At 29.4% G+C, this 27,740-nt stretch overlaps 7 protein-coding genes across 7 annotated transcripts; 3 read left to right on the forward strand and 4 right to left on the reverse strand.

Annotated features, from left to right (window-relative positions):
- Positions 1-1,982: 1,982 nt before the first annotated feature.
- Positions 1,983-5,331, reverse strand: LOC108551122 (laccase-5). The gene is made up of 10 exons (XM_017905162.1): positions 5,304-5,331; positions 4,813-5,023; positions 4,405-4,689; positions 4,063-4,336; positions 3,713-3,914; positions 3,458-3,636; positions 3,006-3,201; positions 2,666-2,884; positions 2,263-2,502; positions 1,983-2,170 (listed from the first exon to the last, which is right to left on the reverse strand). Exons 1-10 carry the CDS (start codon positions 5,329-5,331, stop codon positions 1,983-1,985), a joined length of 2,022 nt encoding a protein of 673 aa, XP_017760651.1.
- Positions 5,332-7,686: 2,355 nt separating this feature from the next.
- Positions 7,687-10,619, forward strand: LOC108551160 (chymotrypsin-2). Its single transcript, XM_017905203.1, has 5 exons — positions 7,687-7,808; positions 8,165-8,315; positions 9,294-9,543; positions 9,722-9,862; positions 9,989-10,619. Exons 1-5 carry the CDS (start codon positions 7,688-7,690, stop codon positions 10,220-10,222), a joined length of 897 nt encoding a protein of 298 aa, XP_017760692.1. The 5' UTR covers position 7,687; the 3' UTR covers positions 10,223-10,619.
- A 193-nt stretch (positions 10,620-10,812) lies between these two features.
- LOC108551130 (laccase-like) lies at positions 10,813-14,688 on the reverse strand. The gene is made up of 10 exons (XM_017905174.1): positions 14,679-14,688; positions 13,944-14,166; positions 13,513-13,797; positions 13,099-13,372; positions 12,657-12,858; positions 12,332-12,516; positions 11,954-12,149; positions 11,652-11,852; positions 11,284-11,526; positions 10,813-11,081 (listed from the first exon to the last, which is right to left on the reverse strand). The coding sequence occupies exons 1-10, from the start codon at positions 14,686-14,688 to the stop codon at positions 10,813-10,815; spliced, it is 2,088 nt and encodes a 695-aa protein (XP_017760663.1).
- Positions 14,689-15,661: 973 nt separating this feature from the next.
- Positions 15,662-17,750, reverse strand: LOC108551169 (transmembrane protein 39A). Its single transcript, XM_017905215.1, has 7 exons — positions 17,367-17,750; positions 17,154-17,293; positions 16,982-17,080; positions 16,763-16,869; positions 16,401-16,653; positions 16,036-16,243; positions 15,662-15,934 (listed from the first exon to the last, which is right to left on the reverse strand). Exons 1-7 carry the CDS (start codon positions 17,691-17,693, stop codon positions 15,680-15,682), a joined length of 1,389 nt encoding a protein of 462 aa, XP_017760704.1. The 5' UTR covers positions 17,694-17,750; the 3' UTR covers positions 15,662-15,679.
- A 1,734-nt stretch (positions 17,751-19,484) lies between these two features.
- Positions 19,485-20,780, forward strand: LOC108551191 (zinc finger protein 836). Its single transcript, XM_017905252.1, has 2 exons — positions 19,485-19,709; positions 19,866-20,780. Exons 1-2 carry the CDS (start codon positions 19,485-19,487, stop codon positions 20,778-20,780), a joined length of 1,140 nt encoding a protein of 379 aa, XP_017760741.1.
- Positions 20,781-22,585: 1,805 nt separating this feature from the next.
- On the reverse strand, positions 22,586-24,644 carry LOC108551177 (8-oxo-dGDP phosphatase NUDT18). Its single transcript, XM_017905227.1, has 4 exons — positions 24,509-24,644; positions 23,709-24,240; positions 22,982-23,087; positions 22,586-22,853 (listed from the first exon to the last, which is right to left on the reverse strand). The coding sequence occupies exons 1-4, from the start codon at positions 24,609-24,611 to the stop codon at positions 22,614-22,616; spliced, it is 981 nt and encodes a 326-aa protein (XP_017760716.1). The 5' UTR covers positions 24,612-24,644; the 3' UTR covers positions 22,586-22,613.
- A 687-nt stretch (positions 24,645-25,331) lies between these two features.
- On the forward strand, positions 25,332-27,729 carry S2P (membrane-bound transcription factor site-2 protease). The gene is made up of 6 exons (XM_017905181.1): positions 25,332-25,406; positions 25,562-25,840; positions 26,018-26,368; positions 26,759-26,917; positions 27,014-27,271; positions 27,361-27,729. The coding sequence occupies exons 1-6, from the start codon at positions 25,332-25,334 to the stop codon at positions 27,727-27,729; spliced, it is 1,491 nt and encodes a 496-aa protein (XP_017760670.1).
- Positions 27,730-27,740: the final 11 nt, after the last annotated feature.

Raw genomic sequence — 27,740 nt, forward strand, 5'->3', positions numbered from 1 at the left:
AGATTTTTATATAATTATGATAGAAGTTCAAGTAATAACCAATAATTTATTCATTTTTTTCACTTTTATTATAAATACGTATTGCGAGCAATTTGTTATTAACAATAAATTTGATAATATTTACACGTTTTGTAAACTAAAACAGCAGCTGCATAGGATAAATATTTTAGTATATATATATAGTATTAAACGAAAAATAAATATGTTAGAAGATTCATTCTCTTCTTAAAAGTTAGGTGGCAGTTGATTTTTTAACTACTTTATATTAAAAAGTTATTCGTATTTATGTATCAAACAACGAAGCAGTTCCAAATGTCGAAGGATTTATGGAAATTTCTTATAATTTTGCGATTGGTGTAGAAAAAGTACATGAAAACATATGCATGTGATAGACATAAAAAAATGAGATCTACTAGACGATGATTTTTCCAGTGGCGTCAAAATCTCATGTACGTGTTGCTGATATATATTTTACCGTTCTGTCAACATTGAACATCATTGTAATATTTTTTCCTGACTGTTTCTTCTTCAGGAAAGCCGACAGAATACGTCACTGTTTAGTAAATGTATGTCAGATAAAGAACTTTTTGTAAAAATACAATAATATGCATAGAAAGTGCGCTCGGAGGCTCATTTTAAAAATTTGATGACCAATTATTATTTATTCGTAACCACAAGTAATTATAATTATGGACTTTGATAAACTCTTGATACTCTCACCTAACTTGTAAAACAACTATGATACTCATACTGTTCCCACTTTTTATATAATAGGAATGTTAGGCAATTTTATACAAAAATCCTGCCTTTTTAGATAAATTCATATTTTTTATAAACTAAGGGTAATAAAACAATTTCGATTATGGATTCTTTTTCACGAAAGTAGATTCCACAAGAATTACTTAATGAATATTACACATTAAAGTTCGAGTTGTACAGTGCAATGTTTAATCATTTTTGCTGTGATCTTTCAATGGTGAACAGTTTAACAAATCTGACATTTCCAGATCTAGGAATATTTTATTTCGAATACTGCAAGAGGGTTTGAAACTATTAATTTCAAAGCTAGATGTTTTTGCAAGATTTTGACCTACGAGAAATATTTATTGGATTATAACAATTACAAAAATTTATATGTATATCATTAAAAAATATTTCCATACATTATAGTACAACTTCTAGGATGCTCAAGTTTTTGTAACAAGTATTTTTAAGGGGTACAATACTTATAAATTATATCACATCTGGAATAGAGCTGAAAATTTTATGCCAGACATTATATTACCATTATTAATACTACGATATTATTTATAGCATAAACAAAATTGAATTTATGCTTCATTCTAAATTTGGATAAATATTAATACAAATGACGAAAATACAAGCATTCGTATATTAATGACTGTATACCCGATATTGTACATACATGTGTAAATTATAATAGATTTAAAATAAAAAATTAATGCAACAGGAATTTACTATAGCACGCACTCTATCTGGTTGTGACATCTACTAAGTAAATCAGGAATTATGTGATACATTTCTCATAATCGGTCATGTCGGAAATTAATTTAACAACGTAGAAAAGTGAACTGTGAATAACTTTATAGAGAAAATATTTCGTCTGTAATAAGTTCGTTTCAAATAGACCTATAGATGAAAATAGACTTATTTAAGAATAAGATCACAGGCGAGGTACAGGATAGATTTAGCAATGCACAAACTTTCACAGTACATTACCTGTCTTACCGACTGATAGATATGAAATTGATTATAGTGTCCTCTATACAAGAACGACCACCACTTATAAAACCATTTCTCCAAAATCGATAAAGATTAAACATTGAAAATTAAATACTAGTCATTATATCTTGTACGAAATTGTATTTGCTTTATAGAGATAGATCGTTGAAAAATAATAAGCTCCGAAAAATTTATGGAAATAAGAAACTGAGAATAATTCCATTTATAGAATTATCAATTCATTCTTGTTTTCGATTAATTTTCCGTTTCGAATCTTTATTTTTAACCTGTATTGCGGGCTTATAGTTGCCGCATCTTGGGAAATTTTTCGGAACCGATGGTATATCTCTTACTTCTCCAACTTGGAAAATAACTTCCATACCAGCGATCTGATGGAAAATCTGATGACAGTGGAACAGCCAGTAACCTTGAAAATACAACTTTTTTATTCAATTGCTCTCTCAAATCATCCACATAACAAGTCCTTTGACACTTGTAATAATAAAGATTAACAATTACCTGCATTACTTGCACGGAATCTAAGTACAGCATATCCGTTATTAGGTACAGGAATAGTATCTTTCCCTGGAGGAGATATCAAATCCTTTTCTATCAGATCATTTTCCTCGAGTTGTTTGAAGTAGTCCAGTGTTATCCTGGGGTTCTCGTCGGAAGTGGGGCCCAAGGGTTGACCCAAAGCAATAACATTGAACGCGAATCCATGCAAATGGAACGCATGTCGTACGGATTGCGCATTAACTGTAAATATAACCCAACTTTTATATCTTCCTCGATCTCTACGTGAATTTTCCTAAATAACGAATGTTAATCGATAAATATATATCCTCATAGACCCTTAGTTCAAATTTTTTAAACCGATGCAACGCTTCATTCTCGACGTTCACGCATTTATCGTACTCACACTCATCGATCACATTGATCTCCACGATGGAATCCAACGGAATCTTGATTAAGTGTATACACGTACACGGTTCGCTGGAAGTGCAATTAGATGGCAAATTGTCGACACTGCAGAATTCTTCTTCGGCTACATCATCGAACTGCGAAAGTGGCGGTGCGCTTGGGGAATCCGAGGTAATATTATTCAACGTGGTAATCATCGTCTTATTTTGCGATAAAACTACCGACATTTAGAAAATAAAAACGTTAATTTTTTTTGGTTTAAAAACATATTAAGCCGTGATTTTTATCGAAAAGTGAGATAAAAGAAAATAGTCACGTAGCTCGTGTCTATACCGTACCTAAATAATTCTGGTATTGGTTAGGTACGAAAGTTTCGTCTGGTTTGTAGCTCTGCATGCCTATGGATAGATACAGCTTCACATCCGGTTCTTTCTTCAGGATGCCTGGATCGATTGGCAAAGCGCTTTTCAAGTCACTGGCACAAATTTCATCGGCATTTGGGACATCGCAGTTGGTAGCTGCTACGTTCAGTGACTATGGTCGTAGAAAATGCCGTATCGTGTTGAATTGTATATGTACTATTATCTTTGCATTATTTATACTGTGCCATAGATCACGGCAATTTCTTATTAGCCAAAAAATTGATCTTTATTATTTTTTTTAATATTTTTATAAAAAAACCTTGCCGATCACCTAACTTGTATACAACACGTATGAATATAATAGTAAGAGAAAAGATCAACAATTCTTGCTTGATTACCTTCTGCATAAAATACAAAAACTGACTCACAATTCCGGCAGGAAGAGGATCCGTAGAAGTAGGTTCATTCGTGCTTGGCGTAGAAAGTTCTCCAACGTATTGTAATACAGCTAACTGCAGGATACTTGCGCAACTATTCAAACCACGAATCTGTATCCAATAAGCACTAGGTGTTTTATTGGTATTAATAACAAAGTCATATCGTTCACCTGTGAAAGTTAGAAGAATTAAACGATTGAAACGATAATCAACGATCGATACTGATCATTTTAGTTGACATCGTACCAGCAAGGGAAACTATAGAGTCAACCGTGACAGGTTCTATAAGTTGACCATCTATGGCGATAACAGTCAGATCATGACCTTCGACAGTCAGTTGTCCAGAGCAAACGGTACAGAATGAATTAATGAAACGAAAACGGTAGCGTTTATTAGCGTCCACTGTAATCACATCGTACGGAATATTTGTCGTTTCCCCATCGGAATCCTATAACGCATAAAATTAGCAACCATCCTTTATTTCTCAAATACAAGTACTTATAAATATTATAAATCGTAGAAGAACGTAATGAAATTGTAGAAACGTTTGAAAATAAAAATATGGAGCCAATTTTAATCAAAAGAATCATATTTACTATGAATCCTCCTTTTCCGTTGATTAAGAACGTGTCTGCATTCCGCCCAGTCTCTCCCGCCCTGCGACCCGGAAGTCGGCTAGTAGACTCTTCTCTTAACCAATCGTTGACAATGATCACGTGATTTGCCAAATCGTAGTCGTACAGTTTCGCATAGGGCTCGTTTTGGGCTGGTTCTCGTACGATAAAGCTACCGAATAGACCATCAAGTTTCTGCGTCGAGGTGTGTGCATGCCAGAAGTGAGTGCCACAGTTATTGGCATAAAATTGGTACCTGCAAGAAGGTTTTCCCACTTAAATATGTAAACTTGATTTCGACTTGATCCCTAAACTTTAGTTTACCTGAACGTGTTTTGAACTATGATTGGACACTGTGTCAAGTGCGGGACTCCGTCGTAGTATGGAGAACCCTGTTGAAATAAGCCGTGCCAATGAATCGTTACCGAATCTGACTTTAGCATATTCATAACATCGACCACGATGTAATCTCCTTCGCAAACTTGTATACTTGGGCCTGGTATCATTCTGTTCACGGTCAAAGCTATTCTTTGCGTTCCATCCCCAGGTGCACATTGGCAATTGGGGCACAAGGTGTTGGTAGCGTTGGGCATACATAAACTGCATGCTCTTAAAATAAGAAATTTCTCTTTGATTCAGCTTTCGAATGAAAATGTTTGTTCTAACGGAAGTTTAATTTTATTTAATCTTATCGTTAAATCAGATTAATTCATATTCATCTATTGTACTCACTGGCCATTGATGGGGTAACGCTCAATCACGAATTTGTAGTAACACGTTTTCGTTTCCCCTAATTTACACGTACGTGCACATTCAACAGCGTTCGATAAATCGCTGTCCTCTCGAAGTTCATCGTTCAAACAACTTGATTCATCGATGGATTCCATGCCGCTAACTCCGGGCGCGTAGCCCGCGATGATAGATTTTTCATCCTGGCCAAAGGCTGAAATGTTAAATTACACTTTGAACAATTACACGAGTCATATAATTAGGATGTATTTCAATTATACTAATATACGCAAAACACATTTTTCGATTAAAAGTTGTTAAATGGTACGAAGAAATGAACTGATTCGGTATTATTGACTGATCTGAAGAAAAAGAGATTTATACCGGCAAGAATGATGATAGAAAATAGAAACGTTTCTCGGATAATATTCATTACGAGACCACAATTGCTCTACAATTGATAGCTGAATTATGAGTATATATAATATCGGTACCATTTAGGCACTTTGTGCACCAAAACATATTGTCGATTAATTTAATGATAAGATTAATACATTTTTCCATAAACGATTGCCATCATATTCATATGTGATAACGAATTGATTAGAACTGTGATGAACTGATATTTTTTAATGTAAAAAAATAAAATGTCGTATTCTTTGTTTATGAAAAGTTGCAACAAGGAAAAACAATAGCGTGTGTCTTTCTTCCTACAGATAAATTGGAATATATATATATATATAAATTGGATAATCAGACCGTTGCGTGATTCCATTTCCTTTCTACCAGATCATGAAATTTATTCCATATGATTATAAAAGACACGTTTAAAGAAGTATTAAAAATTTTCTATCGCGAAAAATAATATGAATTTATAAAGAAATATCTCGATTTATATTCTTAACGAGAAAAATTAAATTTCCAGCCGTATTTCAAAATTGGAGGAAAGCATAAAAATAAAATTTGACTCGTAAGATCTTAATATATTAAATATAATTTAATTTACAACTATATACATCAACTAGACTAATATATAATGGAAATGTATTTACTTACTTAATCTTTTCAGACACCTAGATACATCCTAGTGAATACGTTTGAAATATTGCGCTTGTTTTAATATTATTGGATTGATTTGCACAAAATAATCGTTGATATCGGAAAATTTATTAGCCGTGAACCTTGATTTCCTATTATAGCTTAATTGAACATTTCAAGTATATTATGATTCTTATAATCCATTTTAACAGCAAAGTATGATGTATAGCCTCAGATACAAAGATATAATAGCCTTTTATTAAAATATAATTGTAAGATATAAGACTTTAAAATATTGTTACAATGGTTTTGCGTTATTACACTCGAACGAGTATAACAAGTATAGCACTTCCACGCGTATACCTTTTATTCTTGAGACACCATGTATTTCCGAGTACAAATAGAAATTCGACGTTCATGTAGTGATTGGTAATCAGTACGAAACTCGTATCCATAGAAGTATTATCAAGTGCTTAAAACGAAAATACAAGTGTTTCATTCGAGATCAATATTATAATGTTCTTATTCGAGATTTTTTCACAAAACATTTTTCCAATTGTAAGTTATATCTTAATGCTGAGTAGCATGATCTAAAAGTGGTTACCTAACATCTCTATGTTATTTTCCTGACACGTTGGTTAGAGAATTATAGGATGCAATTAAAGTACAGTGAGAAAAGTGACATTGCCTACCTAAGAAGAGAATTCTTCGTAAAACGTCGACGTTAAAAAGCAAATTGTTTTCTACGTCTCAACTTTGTATTTTATAATACGAAAAATATAACAGACAAAAATATCCATCTCAATTTATGACATCATTATCGGATTGTACTTGAGGCATAAAATTTGACAGCGTTTATTTAGCTGGAAAAAATACAACGAAGGCAAGTCGTCTTTATTTATAAACGTATTTATTAATTTTATCCGTGATGAACATATTTACCTATTCTCTATTATAATAAAATCTGATCTATGTAATCGGTGTGTACGTAGGCATTTAAGAAAAACGAAATTCTTTCTGAGTGCAAGATATTCGTTGGTTTTATCACTCTGACGCTGTTGAGTTCCGTTTCTAGGGAGCGTGGGGCAACAGCGAGAGGAAAAGGTGACGAGGAGATTGGACGGAGGAAGATGTGGAGAAATTTTGGGAAAGAATAGGAACGATAAGGAGAAACGGAAGAAGCGTAAAGGAAATGATGGACATGGATATAGAGAAATTAAGAAAGGCGTTAGAGAATAGGAAGCAGGAAGGAGGAAAGAGGAAGACTGGATGGTGGAACGAGGAATGCAGGGAAAAGAAGACGGAAGTGAGAAGAAAACTAAGAAGTTGTAGAAGAGGAAAAGAGCAAAGGGAGGAATACAAGAGAGCAAGAACAGAATACAAAGAGATGTGTGAAAAATGGAAAGAAATAGAAAGAGAGAATTTTAAGAAAGAGGTGGAAGAGGCTAGCCTCGAAAAAGATGAATGGAAAGTGGCGAACAGAAGAAGAATGAGAAGAGAGAATTTTGCAAAATTGAACAAAGGCAAAAACCAGTGATGGGGGGTGGGATAAGATGTGGCTTAGTTGTGTAAATAAAAGTATGTTTATGTTAGGTTTGATTAAGTTATTGTTATAGGTTAGGTTCAGTTTTTGTTATAGGTTAGGTTAAGTTATTATGATGGTTGTATCATAGGCTGATATATCGTTAATATTGTATTGTTGTTATAGCAGTTATATATTTTATATAAAATAAGCAATATGTATGGAAGATAAGGAGAGACGGAACCCTTGTAATCCAATAGAAAAACAATAAAGATTTATCTATATATTTATCTATCTATCACTCTGACGCTGTTAGTCATGATTGAGAGGTTCATGGAAAACGTACTTTCCAGTAGATTAACAAAAGTTAAACAAAATTCAATTGCAGACATCATGTACGCGTTAGCTGTCCTCTTAATCATAGTCTCCGCTGTCAGTGGTAAGTTTTAATTCTAAAATTTTCTTATCGCGCGATTTAAAGCTTCAATGTATAGATAGACTTAACCATTTGCGGTGGCAAGGAATTCACAGACGGGTGTGCCAGAACAGTCCGGTGTTTCTGTAACAATTGCCTAACAACGTGTATACCACGTTCTCGGCGATTCTGTGACAAAAGCATTACGACGTGCGTGACACGTCTTTCCAGCGCAAGTGGTTAATCGTAGACCAATTTTGTGGGACATCAACAAGAAATAGTGCTGTAATTCTTTTTTCGTATCATTCATATATTTATCATTCCACTGCGAAGTGTAAATTTTGTTATATCGTGTGTACTTTACTCATTCGCGATTTCAGGCTCGGTAACTCCACGAATTGTGGGTGGTCAGAATGCCGAAGATCATAAATATCCGTACCAAGTATTAATCCTAATCAAAAACTTCCCTTCGTGCGGTGGATCAATTATTAATGATCGTTTCATCCTTACTGCTGCACACTGCATTTACCAGTAAGTTTATAACAAAAAATATTTATGTTATCGTAATGTTGCACAGTTGTCATTAACGAGAAGTGTCAAATATTCAATTATGGTCTCCAAAGATACTGTTTATGCAACCATTTTAAACAGTAAACAAGAAACTTGTACATTTTCAGTCGTATACTTTCACTTCGTTAAATTAGACGAGATCTTGACGTACAGTGCAAATTGAAATGTCGAGGAATGAAGCAAAGACTATGTGCTGATGGCGGATATTAAATCTGTACAGGTTTAGAATTAATAATAAGAAGAAAGTATCGAAGGACAAATTTTCGTAACAATTCCAAATTTATACTTTATTACAAAAATATGCCTATTTAAAATATTCCTGGACTGTAAAATTTATGTCATAACCTATAATATTCTATACCCGTATCACGTGATAAAATAAGTTTTAGCGATAAAATGATCGATAAAAGTCATACTGGCCAGATATAAAGTATAAGATATAGATAATAAATGAGATACGTACTACCCTGATGTTCTAAAATATTTTGCGTATCTATTTTACATCGCTAAGTTGTACATAAGATTTGAAAGCATTACGGAATAGTTTATACAGTTAACAAGATATAATAGCAGAAACAGTCGATATGTATCAGTGAATTATACTGTAAGAATTTATTTCGATACAACTTGAAATATATCGGAATAACGCTGATAACACCATTAGTCATGCACTTCATAATTTATCGTAAATATTTCCATCGAAGGTCTTTCATTGAATCATTGAACGAAATCTTTCGTTGAAAATCCATTGGGAGTAAAAAGGCAGAAAAATCAAGGAAACTAAAATATTAAATTAACCGAATAAGTTCATAAGTCGTAATAATATTTATTATTAAATTTTTATTTGCTACTTTCATATTTATCATTGTATTTATTATTTATTGATCGATGATATCTCGATGCGTACATTCTTAATTATGCATTTCTATAATTTTGCAGAGAAATTGCATCAGATTTCACAATTGTCGCAGGAACAACTGATTTAACGCAAAAGCGCGCTATCTACGCTGTCGATATGTTAATTATGAACGAGAATTATAATCCTCTCACATATAATGACGACATCGGTCTAATACGTCTGAAAACAAACCTTACATACAATATATATATTCAACCAATTGCACTTGGATCGAAATATGATGTGACTCCCGGAGAAATAGCTGTGGTAACTGGTTGGGGAAGATTAGGTGTAAGTGATTTTATAAATTGCAATTAACATGCAATATATATTTAAACATATAAATTTTCATCGCCTATTTTTTAAATTATTTAATATCACTCATATATTACTTTACGATTTACTAGCTATATACTCATGGTCAGATATACGTGGCTTTTACTCATATTTTTTTTCCTCTTTCTTCTAGGCAAGCAATTCTGTTATCCCTCATACGTTACAAGAAATAAACGTGACCGTAATAGACCAAGAATCGTGTGCAAAATCGTATTTGAGATTATCCAAAAATAGTATATGCACGTTCGAAGCTGAGAACAAAGGTCTTTGCATGGTAAGTGTATTGATAATTTATCCACCCTTAGTTACGATCAACTTGATCAGCGTTTTGTGTCCTATTTAATTTTATACAATTCGGTTACAAGTTCGTTGAAATTCGTAACGATGTTCCTTATCTTAGGGTGATTCTGGCGGCCCTTTGGTTGTAAAAGGTGAACAGGTAGGGATCGTTTCACATGGCTATCCGTGTGCGATTGGCGAGCCTGACGTGTATACCAGAGTATATCCTTATCGAGATTGGATTGCTAATGTTACGAAAACGTGGTATACAAGATCTCAAGCGAATACGAATACATGGACCATATGGCTGCTTGCAGCATCGGTGGTTCTAACACGTTTATGTTCTCCAGCGTAAAATATTTTAACTCTTGCATTCATTTTAAACCTGAGTAATTAATAACTATCGATTAGAAAATAAAGAGAAGGCGAAGGTACGAGGCACTATCGATACAACGTTAATGTGATAATCGACGTAACGTCATAAATTAATTTCTGAAACGGCCACATGATAAAGTTGGTATGGTGAAGAGAAAACAGAATTGAATGGCAAATATTAGCAAACCTAAAAATAAGGTGAAAACAATTGTTAAAAGTATAATTATGCATATCATCTGTTTTTAGCACGTTGTTATCTTCATTTCGTGCTTCGAGCATGTGGATATACAATTGAAACACTATGGCATTTACGTACAACGAACCGTCTGATGTAAAAACGAGCAGAATGAAAGATCCATTGAATAATATTTGTATAAATATAGCTTTAAGTAGAAAATATTATGCGATATATAATTATAACTGTAAAATTGTCAATTACTTTTAATAAAAAATGAGTAAATAAGAGAAAGATAGATTGCTTTCACAAAAATGTATTTATTTATTTTAAAACAGAATGACCAGCACTATATCTTTATATACATACAAAATTATGCTAATAGTATTCCATAATTATAAATTAAGTAAATCAGTCTCTGATGAAAGTTGTGAAGAAATCCATGTGCTAACTTCGCTCATTAGATTTAATTCCGATGAAAATGTTTCCTCCTCGGAGCTTGATTCGTCGCTATCGTCTAATCCCTTGATAGGAGCTTTGAAATTGCCGCATCTCGGGAAATTTGGAGGTACGGGAGGTAAATCACTTTGCTCTCCAACCTTAAGAATAAGCTCCATACCGGCCATTTGATGATAAACAAAATGACAGTGGAAGAACCAATATCCTTGAGCACAAACAAATACCAATTAACATCGGCAATAGTAAGAAACGAAGGCTGACGATTAATTACGCAAATATTTATATTAACTTCATTCTGTGAAAGTGATACTCTTAATCGCATAATCAATGACATACTCAAGCATCATATATTTCCATAACAATATAAAATTCTTTATCGGTGAAAACAGCTCGTTCATCCCACGTACCTGCATTGTTTGCGCGGAATCGAATCACGGTATATCCATTATTCGGAACAGCAAGAGTATCCTTGCTAGCAGACTTGAAATTTCTTTTTATTTTCCCGCTGCTGTCGAGTTGTTTCACAAAATCAACATCGATCGTTGAGCCATTCCCCGTGTTAGAATAAGGTCCTAATGGTTGATCCATACTTAAAACTCTAAATGCGAATCCATGCATATGGAAGGGATGCGTGAGACGTGGAATTTGAGCTGCGATTATGAAAAGTTTGATTAAAAACATATTTTTACTCCTGAAGAAACTTTTCGAAACATTTCAATTTGAATAAAAGAAAAAGTTTCTTTGATGTTTGTACAATCCACTTGGGACTACTCACACGTATCGACCAGTATTATTTCCACGGTAGCGTTCAGTGGAATTCTCAACATATGCGAACAAGTGCAATCGGTGCAATTAGACCGATCACCATCACAAAACTGACTTGGGGGTACATCGTTGGGTTGAGAAATTGGCGGTGAAGGTGCCTGTTGATATGTTATTCCGTTTAATGTTGCTGCCACATCGACACCGCCGGGATCTACACAGGTATTCGAGGAAAAAAGAAAGCATTTTGAAATGAATTATAAACATTACGGTAGATTTATCTAGACATATTGAAGTATTAAATTTATATCTCACATAGAAAAGATCTATATTGATTCGGTCGAAATAGTTGATCTGGTGGAATAACGACGAAACCTATAGGTATGATAAATTGCACATCTGTCGTTGGTTCCGTGAGACCACTCTCAATCGGAATCGCATTTCTCAATTTATTGATACATATTGCTTTAGGATTTTGAGTATTGCAGCTAACATCCAATGGATTTAAAACCTGTCATTATAGGAGTATAAAGAAACGAACTGTTCAATAAGTCAAAGTATTAAATTATTTATGAAATATGTTCGTTTATGAAAAATATCTTTCCAAATATATTTCTTTTTAAACGTGACATTGGAAAACTTGAAATGGAAAAATAACACGTGTATTAAGGCATAATAGAAAGAATATCTTACAACTCCTGGCGCAAGACCGCCACTGTAGGTGGGTACAGGACTTGTTGGTTTCTTAGACGCACCTAAATATTGCAATATACCTAATTGTTGAGTCTTATTACTATCGCAATTGTCCAATGCACGTAACTGTATCCAATAAGCACCAGGACGTTGATTGGTGTTTATGACGAAATCGTATCGTTCACCTACAATGAAACGCAATTATTAAAAATTGCTTCCATTAACCTACTTATTTCCACTTACTTTTATTATTTGAGAAATGAACGAAACTAAATTTTTCATTTGGAAATGAATATCTTTTTATTCTTATTCATTGATTCCGTACCTGGGAACGAAACTATGGACGTTACAACGAAAGGCCTAATAGGCTGACCATCTGACTCTATCACGGTCAAGTTATGACCTTCGATCGTTAATTGACCCGGACAAACGGTGCAAAAAGAATTAATTAACCGGAAACGATGACGTGTATTTGGTTCTACTACAATGTCTGGATGAGCTTGAGTTAGAATGGTATTATTAGCGCCCTACAATGTAAATAAAAGTACGTCAATAATAATACTATGTACACTAATAGTATACAAAATAATATCTTTTAATCTTTAATAACTGAAAAATAGAAATAAAAGAATTTTATAGATAGCGTATAACTTACCAAAGTTTTGTCAACTCAATCTTTGCAAAGCCTAATCAGTACGTATGCTTCGAATTTTCACATTCAAATATTTTAATACTTATTTAATTAATCATCAAAGAAATATACTTACTATAAGTCCCTTTCCATTAATCAGCAGCGCATCGGGTAGTTGTCCAGTTATACCATTTGTTGAACGCCCTGGATATCTCTCTGTGGCTTCTTCATTCATCCAGTCATTGATAACCAGAACATGACTTGCCAAATCAGTATCGAAATAACGTCTATTAAGGTCACTTTTCCTTGGAACTCGGACAATCAAACTACCAAAAATGCCATCCATCTTGTGCAACCCTGTGTGAGCGTGCCAAAAATGAGTGCCGGGGTTCGCTACGCGATATTGATATCTAGAAGAAGGGAAAACAATTTTTTAATTAATTCTTCTCAGAACATTAATAATTTTTACATGTATAAATGTACATCGTAAAATGTATATATTATAAATATATATAAAGATGTACATATATTATAAGTAATTACAAAATACCTGAAGGTAGTTCCAGTTAAGATTGGACACTGTGTTACACTAGGTACACCATCGTAGTATGGAGACTCATGCTGGAACAGTCCATGCCAATGGATCGTCACAGCATCTTCTAGCACCTTGTTTGTAACGTCTATTACGATAGAATCATTTAGACAAGCTTGTATACTTGGTCCTGGTATCATTCTGTTCACAGTTAAAGCCATACGATTCACCCCGTCACCGGGTATACACTGACAATTCGGACAAATCGAATTGGTAACATTGGGGAAACAAAGACTACACGCTCTAGAAATGAAAATAAAATTTAATAAAACATAAAAGTGTTAATTGAATTCGCAACTCTCGCCATAAGAAAGACGTAGAAATTTATGTTGATTAATAAAGGAAAACTTACGAAAAATGCAATTTAAAACTTTCGTGATTGTACTTACTGTCCATTGACTTGATAACGTTCAATTACAAAATGATAGTAACACGTTTTCGGCTTATCCGACACATGACAGGGACGAGCACACTCAAGAGGGTTCGATAGTGAAGGATTCTTACGAATTTCATCGTTTATGCAGTTCGTTACATTTATTGGTGTCATACCACTGACCCCAGGGATATAACCGGTCAATTCATTTGATTGTTGCCCCTCACAATCCACTGTAACTAAATTATAAGGAATAGCTTAAAAATATTTTCAAATTCGGAATAATTACATACGTATAAGCTACATAATTTAATATTAGCATAAAAATTGTAGTATCGTAAAAATATTGAATTATATTAATAGTGCGTTGAATACATTTGTTTTTCCTTAGATATCGATTATTAATATCAAAGAAACGATAATTATAAGTCATTGCTTTAATACATAACATGCTACAGAAATTCGTATGAAAGGGATGAAATAAGTATAAGAAAAAGGAATTATTTCACACCGAGAAATGTAAGAGAGAAACTTAAAAATATTTTCCAAATGGAATTCATCGTAATAACACGAATCATACTAACTAATATCTTGATTGCAGTCTTATATATAACACTGTGATTGTTTGGATATTTTACTACATAAAAGATCTCTTTCCACAATAAAATTGAAAATTTCATGCTTCGGTGTTTTATCAATAACGTTAATTGCTTTTTCATTTGCCATTTATTTAAAACGTATGCGAATGCACCTGAGTACATATTGTACAGTTATCTAAATTCGTTATACAAAATTTATGAAGTTCAATGATAAGATAAGGTAATAAAATAAAAAACATGTTTCTTTGAAAAAGCACGAAACAATACAGAACTCTAATTTATTCTAACTTACGACTTTTTTGAATTCAGACTTTTCATTCAAAATGTAAATAAAAGTAATGATTTTGTATAACGTATTGCTAATCTATAATTGAGAAGCTTTTTGGAGGAAGAGACAATCTGTCAAAATTGTATCTCGAGATATTCAAAGTTGAAACCTTTTTGTTTGTAATCGATATTGCATAAATTTTATCTTTCATATAAAATAAGTATATAACAATATATAAAAATGCGATAATCGAAAAAATGCCTTATCTTGAGATCATTTTCCAAAAAACTCCTCAACTTTGATTACGTTTTACTTTAAAATATATACATCGTTACATGAAAAATCATCCCTTGTTTTTCATATTCGAAATTAATAATTTATGCGTATATATTCTTTAGAGACTAAGTTTATTCTACGGTCAAAATATTGCTTGAAAGATTTGCATGTACATCATTCGTTATTAAAAAGATATGTTGCATATTGCACTATCGCGTAACGACTCCTAAATAACTAGATAAAATAATAATTAGGTAATATTTTTCCTTATGATTTTTTTAATAATTAAAAAAATTTGGGGTCAACAAACTGTGTGTTTAAGGAAAAAGTTAAAAATAATTCATGCAACCAATAATGTCTGTAAAAATATTTGGAGGTAAATATATACCTTCAAGTTTATTGCTCAGTTATTTAATAATTCGCATTTTCAATATTCTCCCTTTTATCTATATTATAATAAGTTTAATTTTCTCAATACTAACTTAACTTTTGGAATACGAATAAACTTCAAAAATATAATTTCCTAAGGTTAATAAATTAAGATAAAATTGAAATGCTAAATAGAAAAGGGTAAATGCAGTAAAATAAACATTTTCCTTAAATATTTATTTATTGAACAACAGAATTTGCAATCATTTGCGATTTTTCTTGTATTATTTGTTCGGTATGATACAGTTTCAAACAGATAAGGTAATCTCTAATAACTTTAAATAAGGTATAATAGTTGATCACAAGAAGCAATGTTATTGATAGTACTTGATACCAATCAGTTGTGCGTAATAAAATAAATAATTGTGCACAGACAAGAAGAAATTGCAAGCCCATCAATGAACGAAATAACATCGTGGGATTGCTAAATAACGCCTGTATGAAATAATTGAAATATATGTTAATTTAAGGTCATCACAGTACAGATATAATCAAAATGAAATTTACGTCGAAATAAAGTGATGTTTATCACATACATAAAATCTGTAATGATTTGAATTTCCTGGTTCTGCTACAGTACATAAACCTTCTGAACGATAAATTTCTTTATTATGTCTCACAACTGAACCATGAGGCCACAAAACAGAATCATTCCAGGCTTGAGCATAAGTATGACTATTACGATTTTCAATTTTAACCCATTGACCTAGATGTAATGCTGCTCTATGTAAGACGTCACAGTACCTAAATAATTATGGTATTCATCAAATTTCTGGAAATGAATTTTTAAATGCAATATTCACATTGCACGATCTTATAAAAATAGAAAGTATACTAGTATAGAATTTACAAAATTCATGAAAAATATAATTACGTATACTACAATTATATGAATATATACCTGATGGGATAAGCATGTGAGAAGTGAGCACTTATCCTTTCAAGCCAGAACATAATAACATGTTGCACGACCCATGAAACATTAAAATGTAAATGTTGAGGTACAAATATGATGGGTGCAATACCACATACATAAGCGCTACTAGAAGATGCAAATAAAGCTCGTTTTAAACGACGATTAAAATCAGATCTTAATGTTGAGACTTCTGCTCTAATTGCTGATGCATTTAATGAGCAATTATGTAAAGGTTTATCTATATAAAAAAGAAGGTTTAATCTAAATTCTTCACATATAGATATGATAATTTAGAAATATAAAAATAACTACTGTTATTATTATTAATATGTTTGTAAGTTATATACCCATTAGAAATTTTGTTTTCTTTTCATCTTTACTATATAAAGGTGTTGATATATCAAAAAATGGTGCTGCACTTACACCAAACATTACAAAATATACAGATAAATTTCTGAAACAAAATACATGTAATAAACATTTCTTGTTTGTCTAATACATGTGTACTATTTGTTATACATATCATATTAGAATGAATAACTGCAATTTAACAAAGAAATACAAACGGATAACATAAGTAAAAAATCTTCATTGAGTTGTGCCTTTCAGCCATGTGATACAGACACCAGCACAGTATATTCATCACAATAATTAACAAAATTATCCTGAAAAATAATATATACAATTATTCTGACTGCCACTTTGTATATTATATACATAATTTATAGCAAAACATACCTCATCATTTTTTGAGCAGTAGGTAACCAACGAACTGGTGATGAAATATCAATAATCCGACGTAGTAAAGAATAAATGAATTGCCTTGCAACCATAGTTATGATAAATATAAGTAAATAAGGATCTATTAAATAGAAATTCTGAAAGATTATTGTTATTAATTCATATTTGTTAGTACATATAAAAGATATGTTGAACAATATAATAACATACCATACTATAATTATTATAAGAATGAGGTAACCACCAAACAGTTCTATATAAATTAAGCATTTGTAATGAAGCTGCAATAATTGACACAACTAAAGACACAGCTTCAAATGTTAAATGACCATCTATAGGTACAACTGGTATAGGTACATGTTTTGGCACCAATGCTTTTATACCACGATATTCCTCAGATTTCTTATCATCTGCACCACTTCCAGCTGTTCTTTCTCCACTATTGCTTCTTATACCAATATTTGAAGATACAGAAAAATTAGCTTGAGATTTAGTTTGTCCATTTCTACTAGCAGCATTACGTCTTCCACCAGGCATAATGTACCAGTTCACATTTCAGTTACTTTGTTTCATGTTATTTCAATTCATTATTGTTCTTACTTTTAATTTAATAAATTATTTTAAAAATAAATAAATAAATTTAACATATTAAACAAGTTTTATTTTCACTTTCATGATTGCTCAAATTCGCTAATACTGATAATGGAAGAAGAAACATACCAAAATTAACATAATCAATAATTTCTTATTTATCCGAAATTGCTTATTATAAAATGTTTATGTTTTTGTTTTGTACACAAACAGGATATATACACAGGTTTATCTCTTCCTGAAATTTATAAAACATAAAATAGCATTCTTGAAGTGAACATTACTGTGATGATATGTAGCGCACTCTATACATTAAATGAGCAGATTATAAATTTTACTAAAAAATATATTATTATAAATATTATTAACTTATTTATATAGACAAAGTAACTAGAATTTCAATAAGCTTATATACATATATATGTATTACCTCCAAAAATAATAAAAATATAACATTTTTTTCATAGAAAATTCCTATGGTGCGTATTACTACTAAAGAGAGAGGAAATAAAAAAATAGATAAGAAGAGTCTATACGATTTATATACTATACTTTAATAAATGTAGTTAAACATAATGATTTGACAAAACAATTTTTGATCTGTTAAGTAATAAATGTATATACTAAAAAATTGGAACTTTGGAAATCTTATACTTCTAGTTTTATGTCTGATCAAATATGCCTAGTTGACTTATTTTACTTTTAGGATATATACAAAATTACTACTGGTATATAATACTACTTTAATTAGCAAATTACATTATACAAATGAAATCATACTAATATACTTTTTTCAATATTCCCCTTGTTTTTTTCATATACATATAAATTGTATATATTTCACGATGTATTTAATATTTATTCACGTATATTGTACTGTACATTTTTCTAATTTTTATATACGAATTAAAGATTTTAAATATAGATTAGTGACATATGTAAATAATTTCTAATTAATATTATGAGGATTATTAAAGATATGTAACGTTTTTTTTTAATTTGAACCAAAAATAACCATGGATCGATGTAATAAATATATAACGCAATATTAAAATATTAAATACTAAGCATTTTTAAATCTGATTGCCAACTATATTACATCACATTAGGTTTATTTTAAATTCAAAAGTTTTTTTTAACTTTCATTAGAATATCTGTGGTACTTTACATTAAATTCGAAAATTAACAGTACAGTCCACTACGAAACAATATAGTCTTTATAGATGGCACTGTCTGGTGATATAAAAAATTTACATTTTTTACAAAAAGAATTAAATTCTCCAATATAATAAGACAATCCTCTAATTACTTAATGTATTGAATGATATTTTAAAAAATGTTTATAAATAACTATTCCTTTACATATATATAGCATAAATAACTGTGGTGAAGTGATAGTGTATGTTAGTCATGTTTGTTTCAAAATTGATTTTTTGATCAAACTATGAAGAATTGCAAATTATAGGGCAGTGATTATTAATTCTAGAATATTTTTTCTGAAATGTATGTAAACTTCACATGAATTTTAAATGTTTAATTACACATTTATTAAATAATTATACCATAATGTTAATAACTTTACATTTTCAATTAAAAATTATTGTATCTATAAAATATAATCTTCGTTATTTTATTTTGCTGAATCAATTAATTAAATTAATTAGATACCTATTAATTAGCGTTAATAAATAGTATAAAAGTATTATTAATTATTACTATTTTTTAATATATATATAGATGTTTAATTCTGTACAAATAAAACATGAATGTATGGGAATAGAAGATGTTAACTCTGGTGATAAAATTAATGCTCCAACTAATTCCAAATATTCAACATTTAGTCAGGAAAATGTTGATTATAAATATAATGAGTTATCACAGTTTTGGAATCATACACAGTTATCAAATGAAATACACCCAAAAAATGAAATTCATGGCCAATACAATTTATTTCAAACTGAAGTAGGTTTTATAATCCTAATAAATATTACAAATGTTAAAATATATGCAATTTTACTTAAAGACTTAGATCACATGATTAGTTACATTTATTTTTGAAATCATAAAATCTATACAATATTTCATTAAGAAACTAATTCTAAATATTAAACATTTTAGGAAAATAATTGTTTAGCATATATGAAAAATTGTGTACAAAATAATACAATCTTTCAAGTTAATCAGGGAGAAAGTTTGAATCAAATGAATCAACAGTGTCATATAGATATGCCACAAAAAGCTGAACAATTGCAATTTTCTCAGAATATACAACCAGCAAAGTTTACAAGTCAAATAGTAACGATTTCAGAACCTATATCTTCCATAAAATCTAACCGCCCTGGAAGACCACCTAAAAGTTCTTCAGAAGCAAATATAAGAAGAAAACTTAAATGTCAATGTGAAATATGTTTTAAAGAGTTTGGACATAAAAGTAATTTATTTATACATATGAGAACTCACAATGGAGAACGGCCTTACAAATGTAATCAATGTGAAAAGTGTTTTACTCATAGCGGAAATTTAGCTATCCATATGAGAACACATTCTGGTGAAAGACCTTATGGTTGCCAAATATGTGGAAAAATGTTTAGTCACAGTGGAAACTTGTCAACACATTTAAGAACTCATTCAGGTATAAAACCATATAAATGTGCTGTATGTGGTAAGGAATTTAGGCATAGTGGAAATTTATCAATACATGAAAGGATACATTCTGGAATTAAACCATTTCAATGTAAGGTTTGTGGGAAAGACTTTTATCATAGTGGAAATTTAACCACTCATATGAAGAAACATATTGTAAATATTAACACTAGTATAAATCAGTGTGAAAATAATGAGAAACAAACAGTATCTGGTGCAGTAAATATCAATGACACTCCACCTATAAGTTCATTTAATAATCTACCACTCACTCAAACTACTGATGTTAAACTAATGCCTAGTGTAAACAACATTGTTCCTATAAAAAATGAAAGTAATGATGATGAATTAACAAATACAGTTGGAATATTAACATCAACAACAAATTAAATATACTGGGTAAATACTTTAATGATAGTGCAATTTATAAGTTTATTTTGTAATTATAATTGCTGTAAAAATGTATTATCAGAGTTTAAATTTCTTAATGACTAACAGTCACAATAATAATTACGAACATAATATAAATATATATTTTTGGAATTACATATAAGTTTTATATTGTAAAGAGTAAAACTGTTTACATAATATATTAACTATGTGGAATATAATCGAAAATATGTGCAATTTCATATAATACATCAAATATTTGTAAATTTATTATTGTATAATAAGATAAAATTATTTTGAAATTGCAATTTTCTATTCAATTTTTCATTCATTTTATTATTTATGATAATTATTTATATTAAGTATTCTGAAATCCTTTTTTTTATTCTATCCAAATAATATAATATTAAAAAATATATTAAACATACACATTTTTTGTAAAAAATTTATTTCTACTATTGTTATGTATAGGATAAGCCAAAAGTATACTGAAAAATTTTTTATAAAAATATTTATGTACATTCTGTGATATTTAAAATATTTAAATTTGATGTAATATAAAATATAAATGTCTAAGTTTTCATACTCATACTCTTGACATATCCTGTGCGTTTTAATAAAATATTAAATAAATTTCTGTAAAATGCTTAGTGAAGTATTTATTTATCATGAAATACGTAGGAGAATGTATTAAGTTATTATTAATATCTTTTATTTTATTTTCACATTGTTAATAAATATTATATATACTACAAAAGATTATTTAATCTATATAAATACTTTTAAAAGCTTCAAAATGTATTATTTAAATTACATAACAAATTGCCTCAAACTTTCTGTTAAATATTATTTAAATATGTATCATTATACATATCTACAATGTGATATACATTTGTAAGATACATATTCAAATTTACGTATTTTACTAATTTTCCGAATTTCAGTAACTATTATTTTACAATTTCGTTATATATTTATGTATAAATCTATGAGTTTTATTTTTATATTCATGCTTAAGAATCTCCATTTATATATTTTTCGTACGTGTATTTGGAATGTAAATAACAATATTTCTTTACAATATTTTATAATATATAAAAATAAATTTTAACCCGCGGGTCACCGACCGACCCATTTGATAATTTCAAGTGACCCACTTTAGTTCCGAAAATAAAGTATAATATATAAAAATAAATTTATACTCAATATGTCAGTTTCCCAAATTTTTCTAATCTACCATTATGTTTATAAAAATTTTTACACGAGTCTTAAAATTGAAGCAAAGAGATCCTCCAAAATTTTTGGTAACAACTGAAAGTACTTGCAGTTTTCTTCTAACAAAATACAGTAATTTATGTAATTCATTTATAATTAATAATAATAACATTATGTTATAATCTTCCATAAGAATTACATTCTGTATACTCATTTTTGTTAAAAAAATCATTGGTATAGACTAGGAAAAATGTAAATACATAACATAAATACTTTTCTAATATAGTTAAAAATTGTTAGATATTAATATCAGACGAGTATATTTGCATTGTATATGTGTATATGTAGAGTTACGTGCGTATATGCGTGCATATATGGTAATTATTTTTAATTATAAAATTTATGCCATAATGTAATGTCATAATTAAGAAATTTTATGTTTCAATTCTGATAATAGTTTTCAAGAATTCAAGCTACTGAATTATATAATTGTAATTAAGATATGGTGTGCTAGCTGAAGAATTTTTAATTTCATTTTAAGAAAAAAATAAATTAATAAAATTTAAAATGCAATTATACTATGCACACCTAGCATGCAGTTAAACTATGCATATTTGATCATCGTATAACGTTTAAAGGCACAGTCATATTTCGTGGTAAACGATACGTAATACTTGTGGCCAGATTTTCGGACAATTCATGCCAAATGAATTTTCCAGTAGCAGGTACATCTTCTACAGGTAACTTAAATGATACCAATAATGTTAAACAAAGTCCATCTCCTCCTTGACCTCCACTGAATTCTACAGAAAGTATACCATGTGGTTTATGCTGTGCAACTCCATTTCCAAATAATTCCTAAACAATTTATACCAACTTATAGTGTAAAATTATTTGCATTTAAATGCAAAGAAAATAGGAAAAAAGCTTTGTTTATAAGTTTAGTATAAAATATCGAAAAATATATATTTAAAGTAATAATTTACCTTCATAAAATTATGTAGAGTAGAAAGAAGGTTGCGATTTGGATTGATTTCACAAATTGGTAAATGAAATGGCATGGTATCTGATACAAGAATATGTAATTTATTCCTGTTGATAAAATACATCACAAGATAATTGTATATCTTTTAAAAATATGAAGATAATAAAAATATTAAATTTGTATGAAAATATGTAACACTTTGCATTTAGAGAATTGAATATATATTATTTACATTTTAAGCAAAATATTTATGAACATATTTATGCAATCTATTAGTTAAATTTCTAATTATAACAAAATATAGTTAGTAATTTCATAATGTATATGTTATAGTTTATATTATTATACACATCATTTATATTATAGAAAAATCAATTCTAAAATTATTAATTATTATTTACTCATGAAAATCTACATTGTTAGTAGTATGAGTTAGAATTAAGTTAAAAAAGATATGACAGTATATTTATTGTTATGAATGTATATGTACAAGTGCATGTGCTTGTAAGTGTACCTACTATACTCCAACCTAAGCCTTCATCCACATTCATAGTCATAATGAGATTGTTGTTGTTCTGTTATGAAAGCTATCACCAGTGACCTTATACTGAAAGCGTAAATACTAAAGAGGAACCAAGCATAAGCAGTGATATACTTACAAAAATAAATTTGAAACTTTAATGTAAAATTAATTTAAATAAAGCATATTTCAAATACATGTAACTTACGTTGCTCTTTTTTTTGAAGTAATTGAAAGCCGCAACAACAATTTGCTCAATGGTGTACTAATTGGCATTAAATGTGGATGTTGTGAAACATCTTTATTCATGACATAAGTTTTACCTCTTTCTATCAAAGGAATAATATCATTTGATCTGAGCGACAGATCATTTATATTATTCATCCAACAAGCTTGCAATGATTCTTCATTTGCTTCTTCTAATGTTTTTAATTTGCCACCAGTAATTTTTCCAGTAAATACAAATCGGAACCATGAATCAGTTGCACATTCTACTAATATTAATGTTTCTGGCTTTAATATAAGTCCTGTTTCCTCCAAAACTTCTCTTTTAATAGCATCTAATAAATTTTCATTAGGTTCAACTCGACCAGCAGGTAAATACCATTTTCCATTGCAAGTTGCTTTTGCTTCTTGCATCATTAATACCTCCCCTTGATTATTTATTACTACAGCAGCAACAATGTATGTTACAGTTTTTTGACAAATTGGTATATAAGAACTAGGTGTTCCTTTTCCTCCTGTGATATGTTTCTCTTGTGTATAAGTTGTTAATAACAAATAATTTCAAAAAAAAGGTAATAAAATTAAAAGAAGAAATATGTAAAACCAAAAATTAAAAATCTAAATACATTATGATTTCTAACATATTTTTTTAATTATTCATTTGTAAGTTTCATAATGTTATGCAAGAAATATTAACTAATTGCAATATATATACATGTATATTGAAGTGTATTATCATTTCCAAAACATTAAATTTTAATTATATATAAAGTTCATTTTTACCTATTTCATTTTGTACGGCATGGTTAGTTTCATGCGTGTCATCAATTTCTAAAGGATGTCCATCTAATAGTAATTCAATTTGTTTTTCAATAGTTAACGACATGTCAGTATAATAACAGTGATTTCAAATTATGCACAAAACAAATATTCCAATTATATTTCAAATACCAAATATCATTACTATTAATTTAACAATATACAAGGTTATAAACAAAGTGAAAGTGATAATGATCATACATAATCGAATTAGGCGTGTGCATTCTGCTGTACTTGTATCTAAGCCATCACTATTCAGTTAGACTATACGCATTCCTATACCGAATTCCCTATATCAAATTTAAAAGTTTTTCAGAATGTAATAATACAATATATAATGAAATACAAATGACAATATAAAGAAAAAACCTAAAATTTGTTTAGTACAAATTATTTTAAATTGTAGAAAACTATATTTACGGAAATACAAATTTGTTATTTGAATATTAAAGTAACACGTAGTAAATTTATTTAAAAGAAGTAACTGTTTCTTTTTTTAAATGTTGTGTTGTTTTATATTTAAATTAAAATTTAATTAATGTTATCTATATTTAATATAATTTAATTAATAATATAACTATAATTATAAAAGTAATAATTGTTATGATCTAGGGAATACAACTGTCAAAAAGTCATATTTTACTAGTATATTATCTTTTAGATTTTACTCTGGATGTCAGACAGTTCTGTATAAACTCAGTAACTTATAGTTCGCGTATAGAAAACGTCTGTATACAATGTAATATGAAAACTGTTTACATAAAAAATCAAAATAAAGTGCCGAAAAATGGAAGCTTTAAGCGTGCTAATTGCAATAGGTCTTATTCATTGTTCGTTATTCTTTTTTGACACAATCTTCAAGGTATAATTTTTTAAAAAAGAATGTACTTTTAAATATAATTTGAGAATTATCCAATATTAAATTAATCCAAAAGTCCTTTTTGCTGATATAAACATTAACTATAACTGATATTTTAAATTTAATGTATAAATAATAATCAAACATTTATTTTACAGTCATGTTCACATTATCCATATTTTTATTTTCTGAAAAACACTGGTATAGAAATTCAAATATTACGAATAAAATGGTTTACTACAGCATTTAATCGTAAGATAATTAAATGGGGGATGGATCGTTCAAAATTTTGGACTGCTTGGTTTAATGCAGGTGTGATTGTTAGTATAATTCTTTTGCCTATTGCTACAATTGCAATTTTAAGAATGACATTTAATATATGGATTAATGGACCATCTCTTGAAAATACAAATTCTGAACCTTTATTAGAGCCTATGGTAATTTTAATTTCATATAACTTTTAAGTACCTATTCTTAGATATAATATTTGCATTTTTATAAGAATTTCTTTATTAGAAGGATATGTTAAATAATTTTTTTATATGTTATAATATAAATTTTATATTTAGTAAATATTTTTTGTTAATAAGTGAATAATAGATATCTTTTTTCAGTTACCTGGAATAGATGTGCCCTTTAATGAAATTGGATGTTATATCATTACATTAGCAACTTGCAGTATCATGCATGAGTTAGGGCATGCATTGGCTGCAGCGAGAGAAGATGTTCAACTATTTGGCGTGGGAATATTAATTGCTTTTACAATACCTATAGCTTATGTACATATAAGTAGTGAACAACTTAGTTCATTACCATTAAAAAATCAACTAAGAATTACTTGTGGAGGAATTTGGCATAACATAGTACTTGCTATAGTTGCTGCAACCATTCTTATGCTTTCTACATGGTTGTGGGCACCATTATATGTAGTTGGGAATGGAATTTATGTAAAAACTATTTTACCTGTAAGTCTTACAGTAATATGTTCTTATACATTAATACATTGATTGTCACACAAATTTTGCATTTTTTATAGCACTGAGGTTTTGATAGATATTTTGACACGATACATTAAAATATATGTAATCTTATTAAAAAAATAAAATTGTTTAAGTACTTTATAATATATTTACTACTTTGTGCTATTATTCTAAAATTAAAAGTATTAACAATTTTATAATAATATGATTTAATTTAATTTAAATGTTTCAGTCAATGTTCATAGCAGTCAATATATTAATGATTTTTGTATTTTATTAATTTAGATTTCACTGAAAAACAAAATTAAAATGAAACAAAAGTTTAATGTTGAGTTAAAAATGTCAAATTCTTCCTATGAAAATTTACATTTATAGAATTCACCTGTGCTACGACCAACAGGACTATCTGAACAAGATTTGATATACGAGATAAATGACTGCCCTGTAAAACATACTGAAGATTGGTATAATTGTATATTAAATACAGTTAATCAACCAGCTGTTGGATATTGTGTTAAACAATCATTTATTCAGGTATTCCTTTTTGTGTAATTTTATCATCAGTTAATATACTTTTTCATTATTTTATACTTTTAATTTATGTCGTTACAATTTAATTTATGTAATTAGGAATATGATGAGTCAGTTCCATCTAAACAGAAAACCAATGGCGTTATAAATTGTTGCACATCAGACAGTGAATCTAGTGGAAGTTTATGTTTTGAATACATTGAAGGACCACAAGCAGCTCCTTTACATTTACCTCCCCATTCTTGTCTTCCAGCAAGAACTATGATCAATCAGTCACTAAACTTTTGTCATGCTAGTCATGAATGCGTATTTCATGATACTCATTGTTTAAGACCTTCCTTTGATAATATAACTAAGGTATATATATATATAAAAGTGCATGTAAATGTTACTCAAATAATGATTAGCGGTATCGAAAATAGTTAACAAATTTATTTCTATTGCAGATTGTTCAAATAAAGAGGAGAGAGGGAAAGGATGTTTTATTTCTCGGACATCCAGCTGATATTTACCGAACAGTCGATGTATCTGACTGGATTCCTAAATATTCATTTTTGAGTCCTAGATTACCAGAAACTTTAACACTGCTTTGCAAATACATTACAATATTTTCTGCGGGATTAGCAGTTACTAACATTGTGCCTTGTTTCTTTCTAGATGGACAATATATTATAAATATACTTATACTTTATTTATTAAATTTTATGCCCCACAATAAAAATGTTAGACAAACCGTTATATTAACTATAACAAGTATAGGTACATTACTTCTCACTATAAATTTATTGTATGTACTTACGAATAAATTATTATAAATAGTAAAAAG

The sequence above is a fragment of the Eufriesea mexicana genome, unplaced genomic scaffold, assembly GCF_001483705.2.
Source record: "Eufriesea mexicana isolate 0111107269 unplaced genomic scaffold, ASM148370v2 scaffold4744748178, whole genome shotgun sequence".
Classification (NCBI taxonomy): Eukaryota; Metazoa; Arthropoda; class Insecta; order Hymenoptera; family Apidae; genus Eufriesea; species Eufriesea mexicana.

Excerpts from the sequence above, each read along its gene's own strand:
- LOC108551130 (XM_017905174.1), bottom strand. Across the intron at positions 12,150-12,331 it reads GCGGTCTTGCGCCAGGAGTT|GTTTTAAATCCATTGGATGT; the intron begins GTAAGATATTCT and ends CTATAATGACAG. Across the intron at positions 11,527-11,651 it reads AATAATACTGGTCGATACGT|CTCAAATTCCACGTCTCACG; the intron begins GTGAGTAGTCCC and ends TCATAATCGCAG.
- LOC108551169 (XM_017905215.1), bottom strand. The coding sequence starts at position 17,693 with ATGCCTGGTGGAAGACGTAATGCTGCTAGTAGAAATGGACAAACTAAA. Across the intron at positions 17,294-17,366 it reads CTTATAATAATTATAGTATG|AATTTCTATTTAATAGATCC; the intron begins GTATGTTATTAT and ends ATAATCTTTCAG. Across the intron at positions 16,244-16,400 it reads TCACATGCTTATCCCATCAG|GTACTGTGACGTCTTACATA; the intron begins GTATATATTCAT and ends ATAATTATTTAG.
- LOC108551177 (XM_017905227.1), bottom strand. The coding sequence starts at position 24,611 with ATGTCGTTAACTATTGAAAAACAAATTGAATTACTATTAGATGGACAT. Across the intron at positions 23,088-23,708 it reads ACTTCAAAAAAAAGAGCAAC|GAATAAATTACATATTCTTG; the intron begins GTAAGTTACATG and ends TTTTATCAACAG. Across the intron at positions 22,854-22,981 it reads CTCTACATAATTTTATGAAG|GAATTATTTGGAAATGGAGT; the intron begins GTAAATTATTAC and ends TAAATTGTTTAG.
- LOC108551122 (XM_017905162.1), bottom strand. The coding sequence starts at position 5,331 with ATGTTTTGGTGCACAAAGTGCCTAAATG. Across the intron at positions 5,024-5,303 it reads GTGCACAAAGTGCCTAAATG|CCTTTGGCCAGGATGAAAAA; the intron begins GTACCGATATTA and ends TTAACATTTCAG. Across the intron at positions 3,637-3,712 it reads CTCTATAGTTTCCCTTGCTG|GTGAACGATATGACTTTGTT; the intron begins GTACGATGTCAA and ends TAACTTTCACAG.
- LOC108551160 (XM_017905203.1), top strand. The coding sequence starts at position 7,688 with ATGATTGAGAGGTTCATGGAAAACGTACTTTCCAGTAGATTAACAAAA. Across the intron at positions 8,316-9,293 it reads GCTGCACACTGCATTTACCA|AGAAATTGCATCAGATTTCA; the intron begins GTAAGTTTATAA and ends ATAATTTTGCAG. Across the intron at positions 9,863-9,988 it reads AGAACAAAGGTCTTTGCATG|GGTGATTCTGGCGGCCCTTT; the intron begins GTAAGTGTATTG and ends TCCTTATCTTAG.
- S2P (XM_017905181.1), top strand. The coding sequence starts at position 25,332 with ATGGAAGCTTTAAGCGTGCTAATTGCAATAGGTCTTATTCATTGTTCG. Across the intron at positions 26,369-26,758 it reads ATGTAAAAACTATTTTACCT|AATTCACCTGTGCTACGACC; the intron begins GTAAGTCTTACA and ends TTACATTTATAG. Across the intron at positions 26,918-27,013 it reads TTAAACAATCATTTATTCAG|GAATATGATGAGTCAGTTCC; the intron begins GTATTCCTTTTT and ends TTATGTAATTAG.
- LOC108551191 (XM_017905252.1), top strand. The coding sequence starts at position 19,485 with ATGTTTAATTCTGTACAAATAAAACATGAATGTATGGGAATAGAAGAT. Across the intron at positions 19,710-19,865 it reads ACAATTTATTTCAAACTGAA|GAAAATAATTGTTTAGCATA; the intron begins GTAGGTTTTATA and ends TAAACATTTTAG.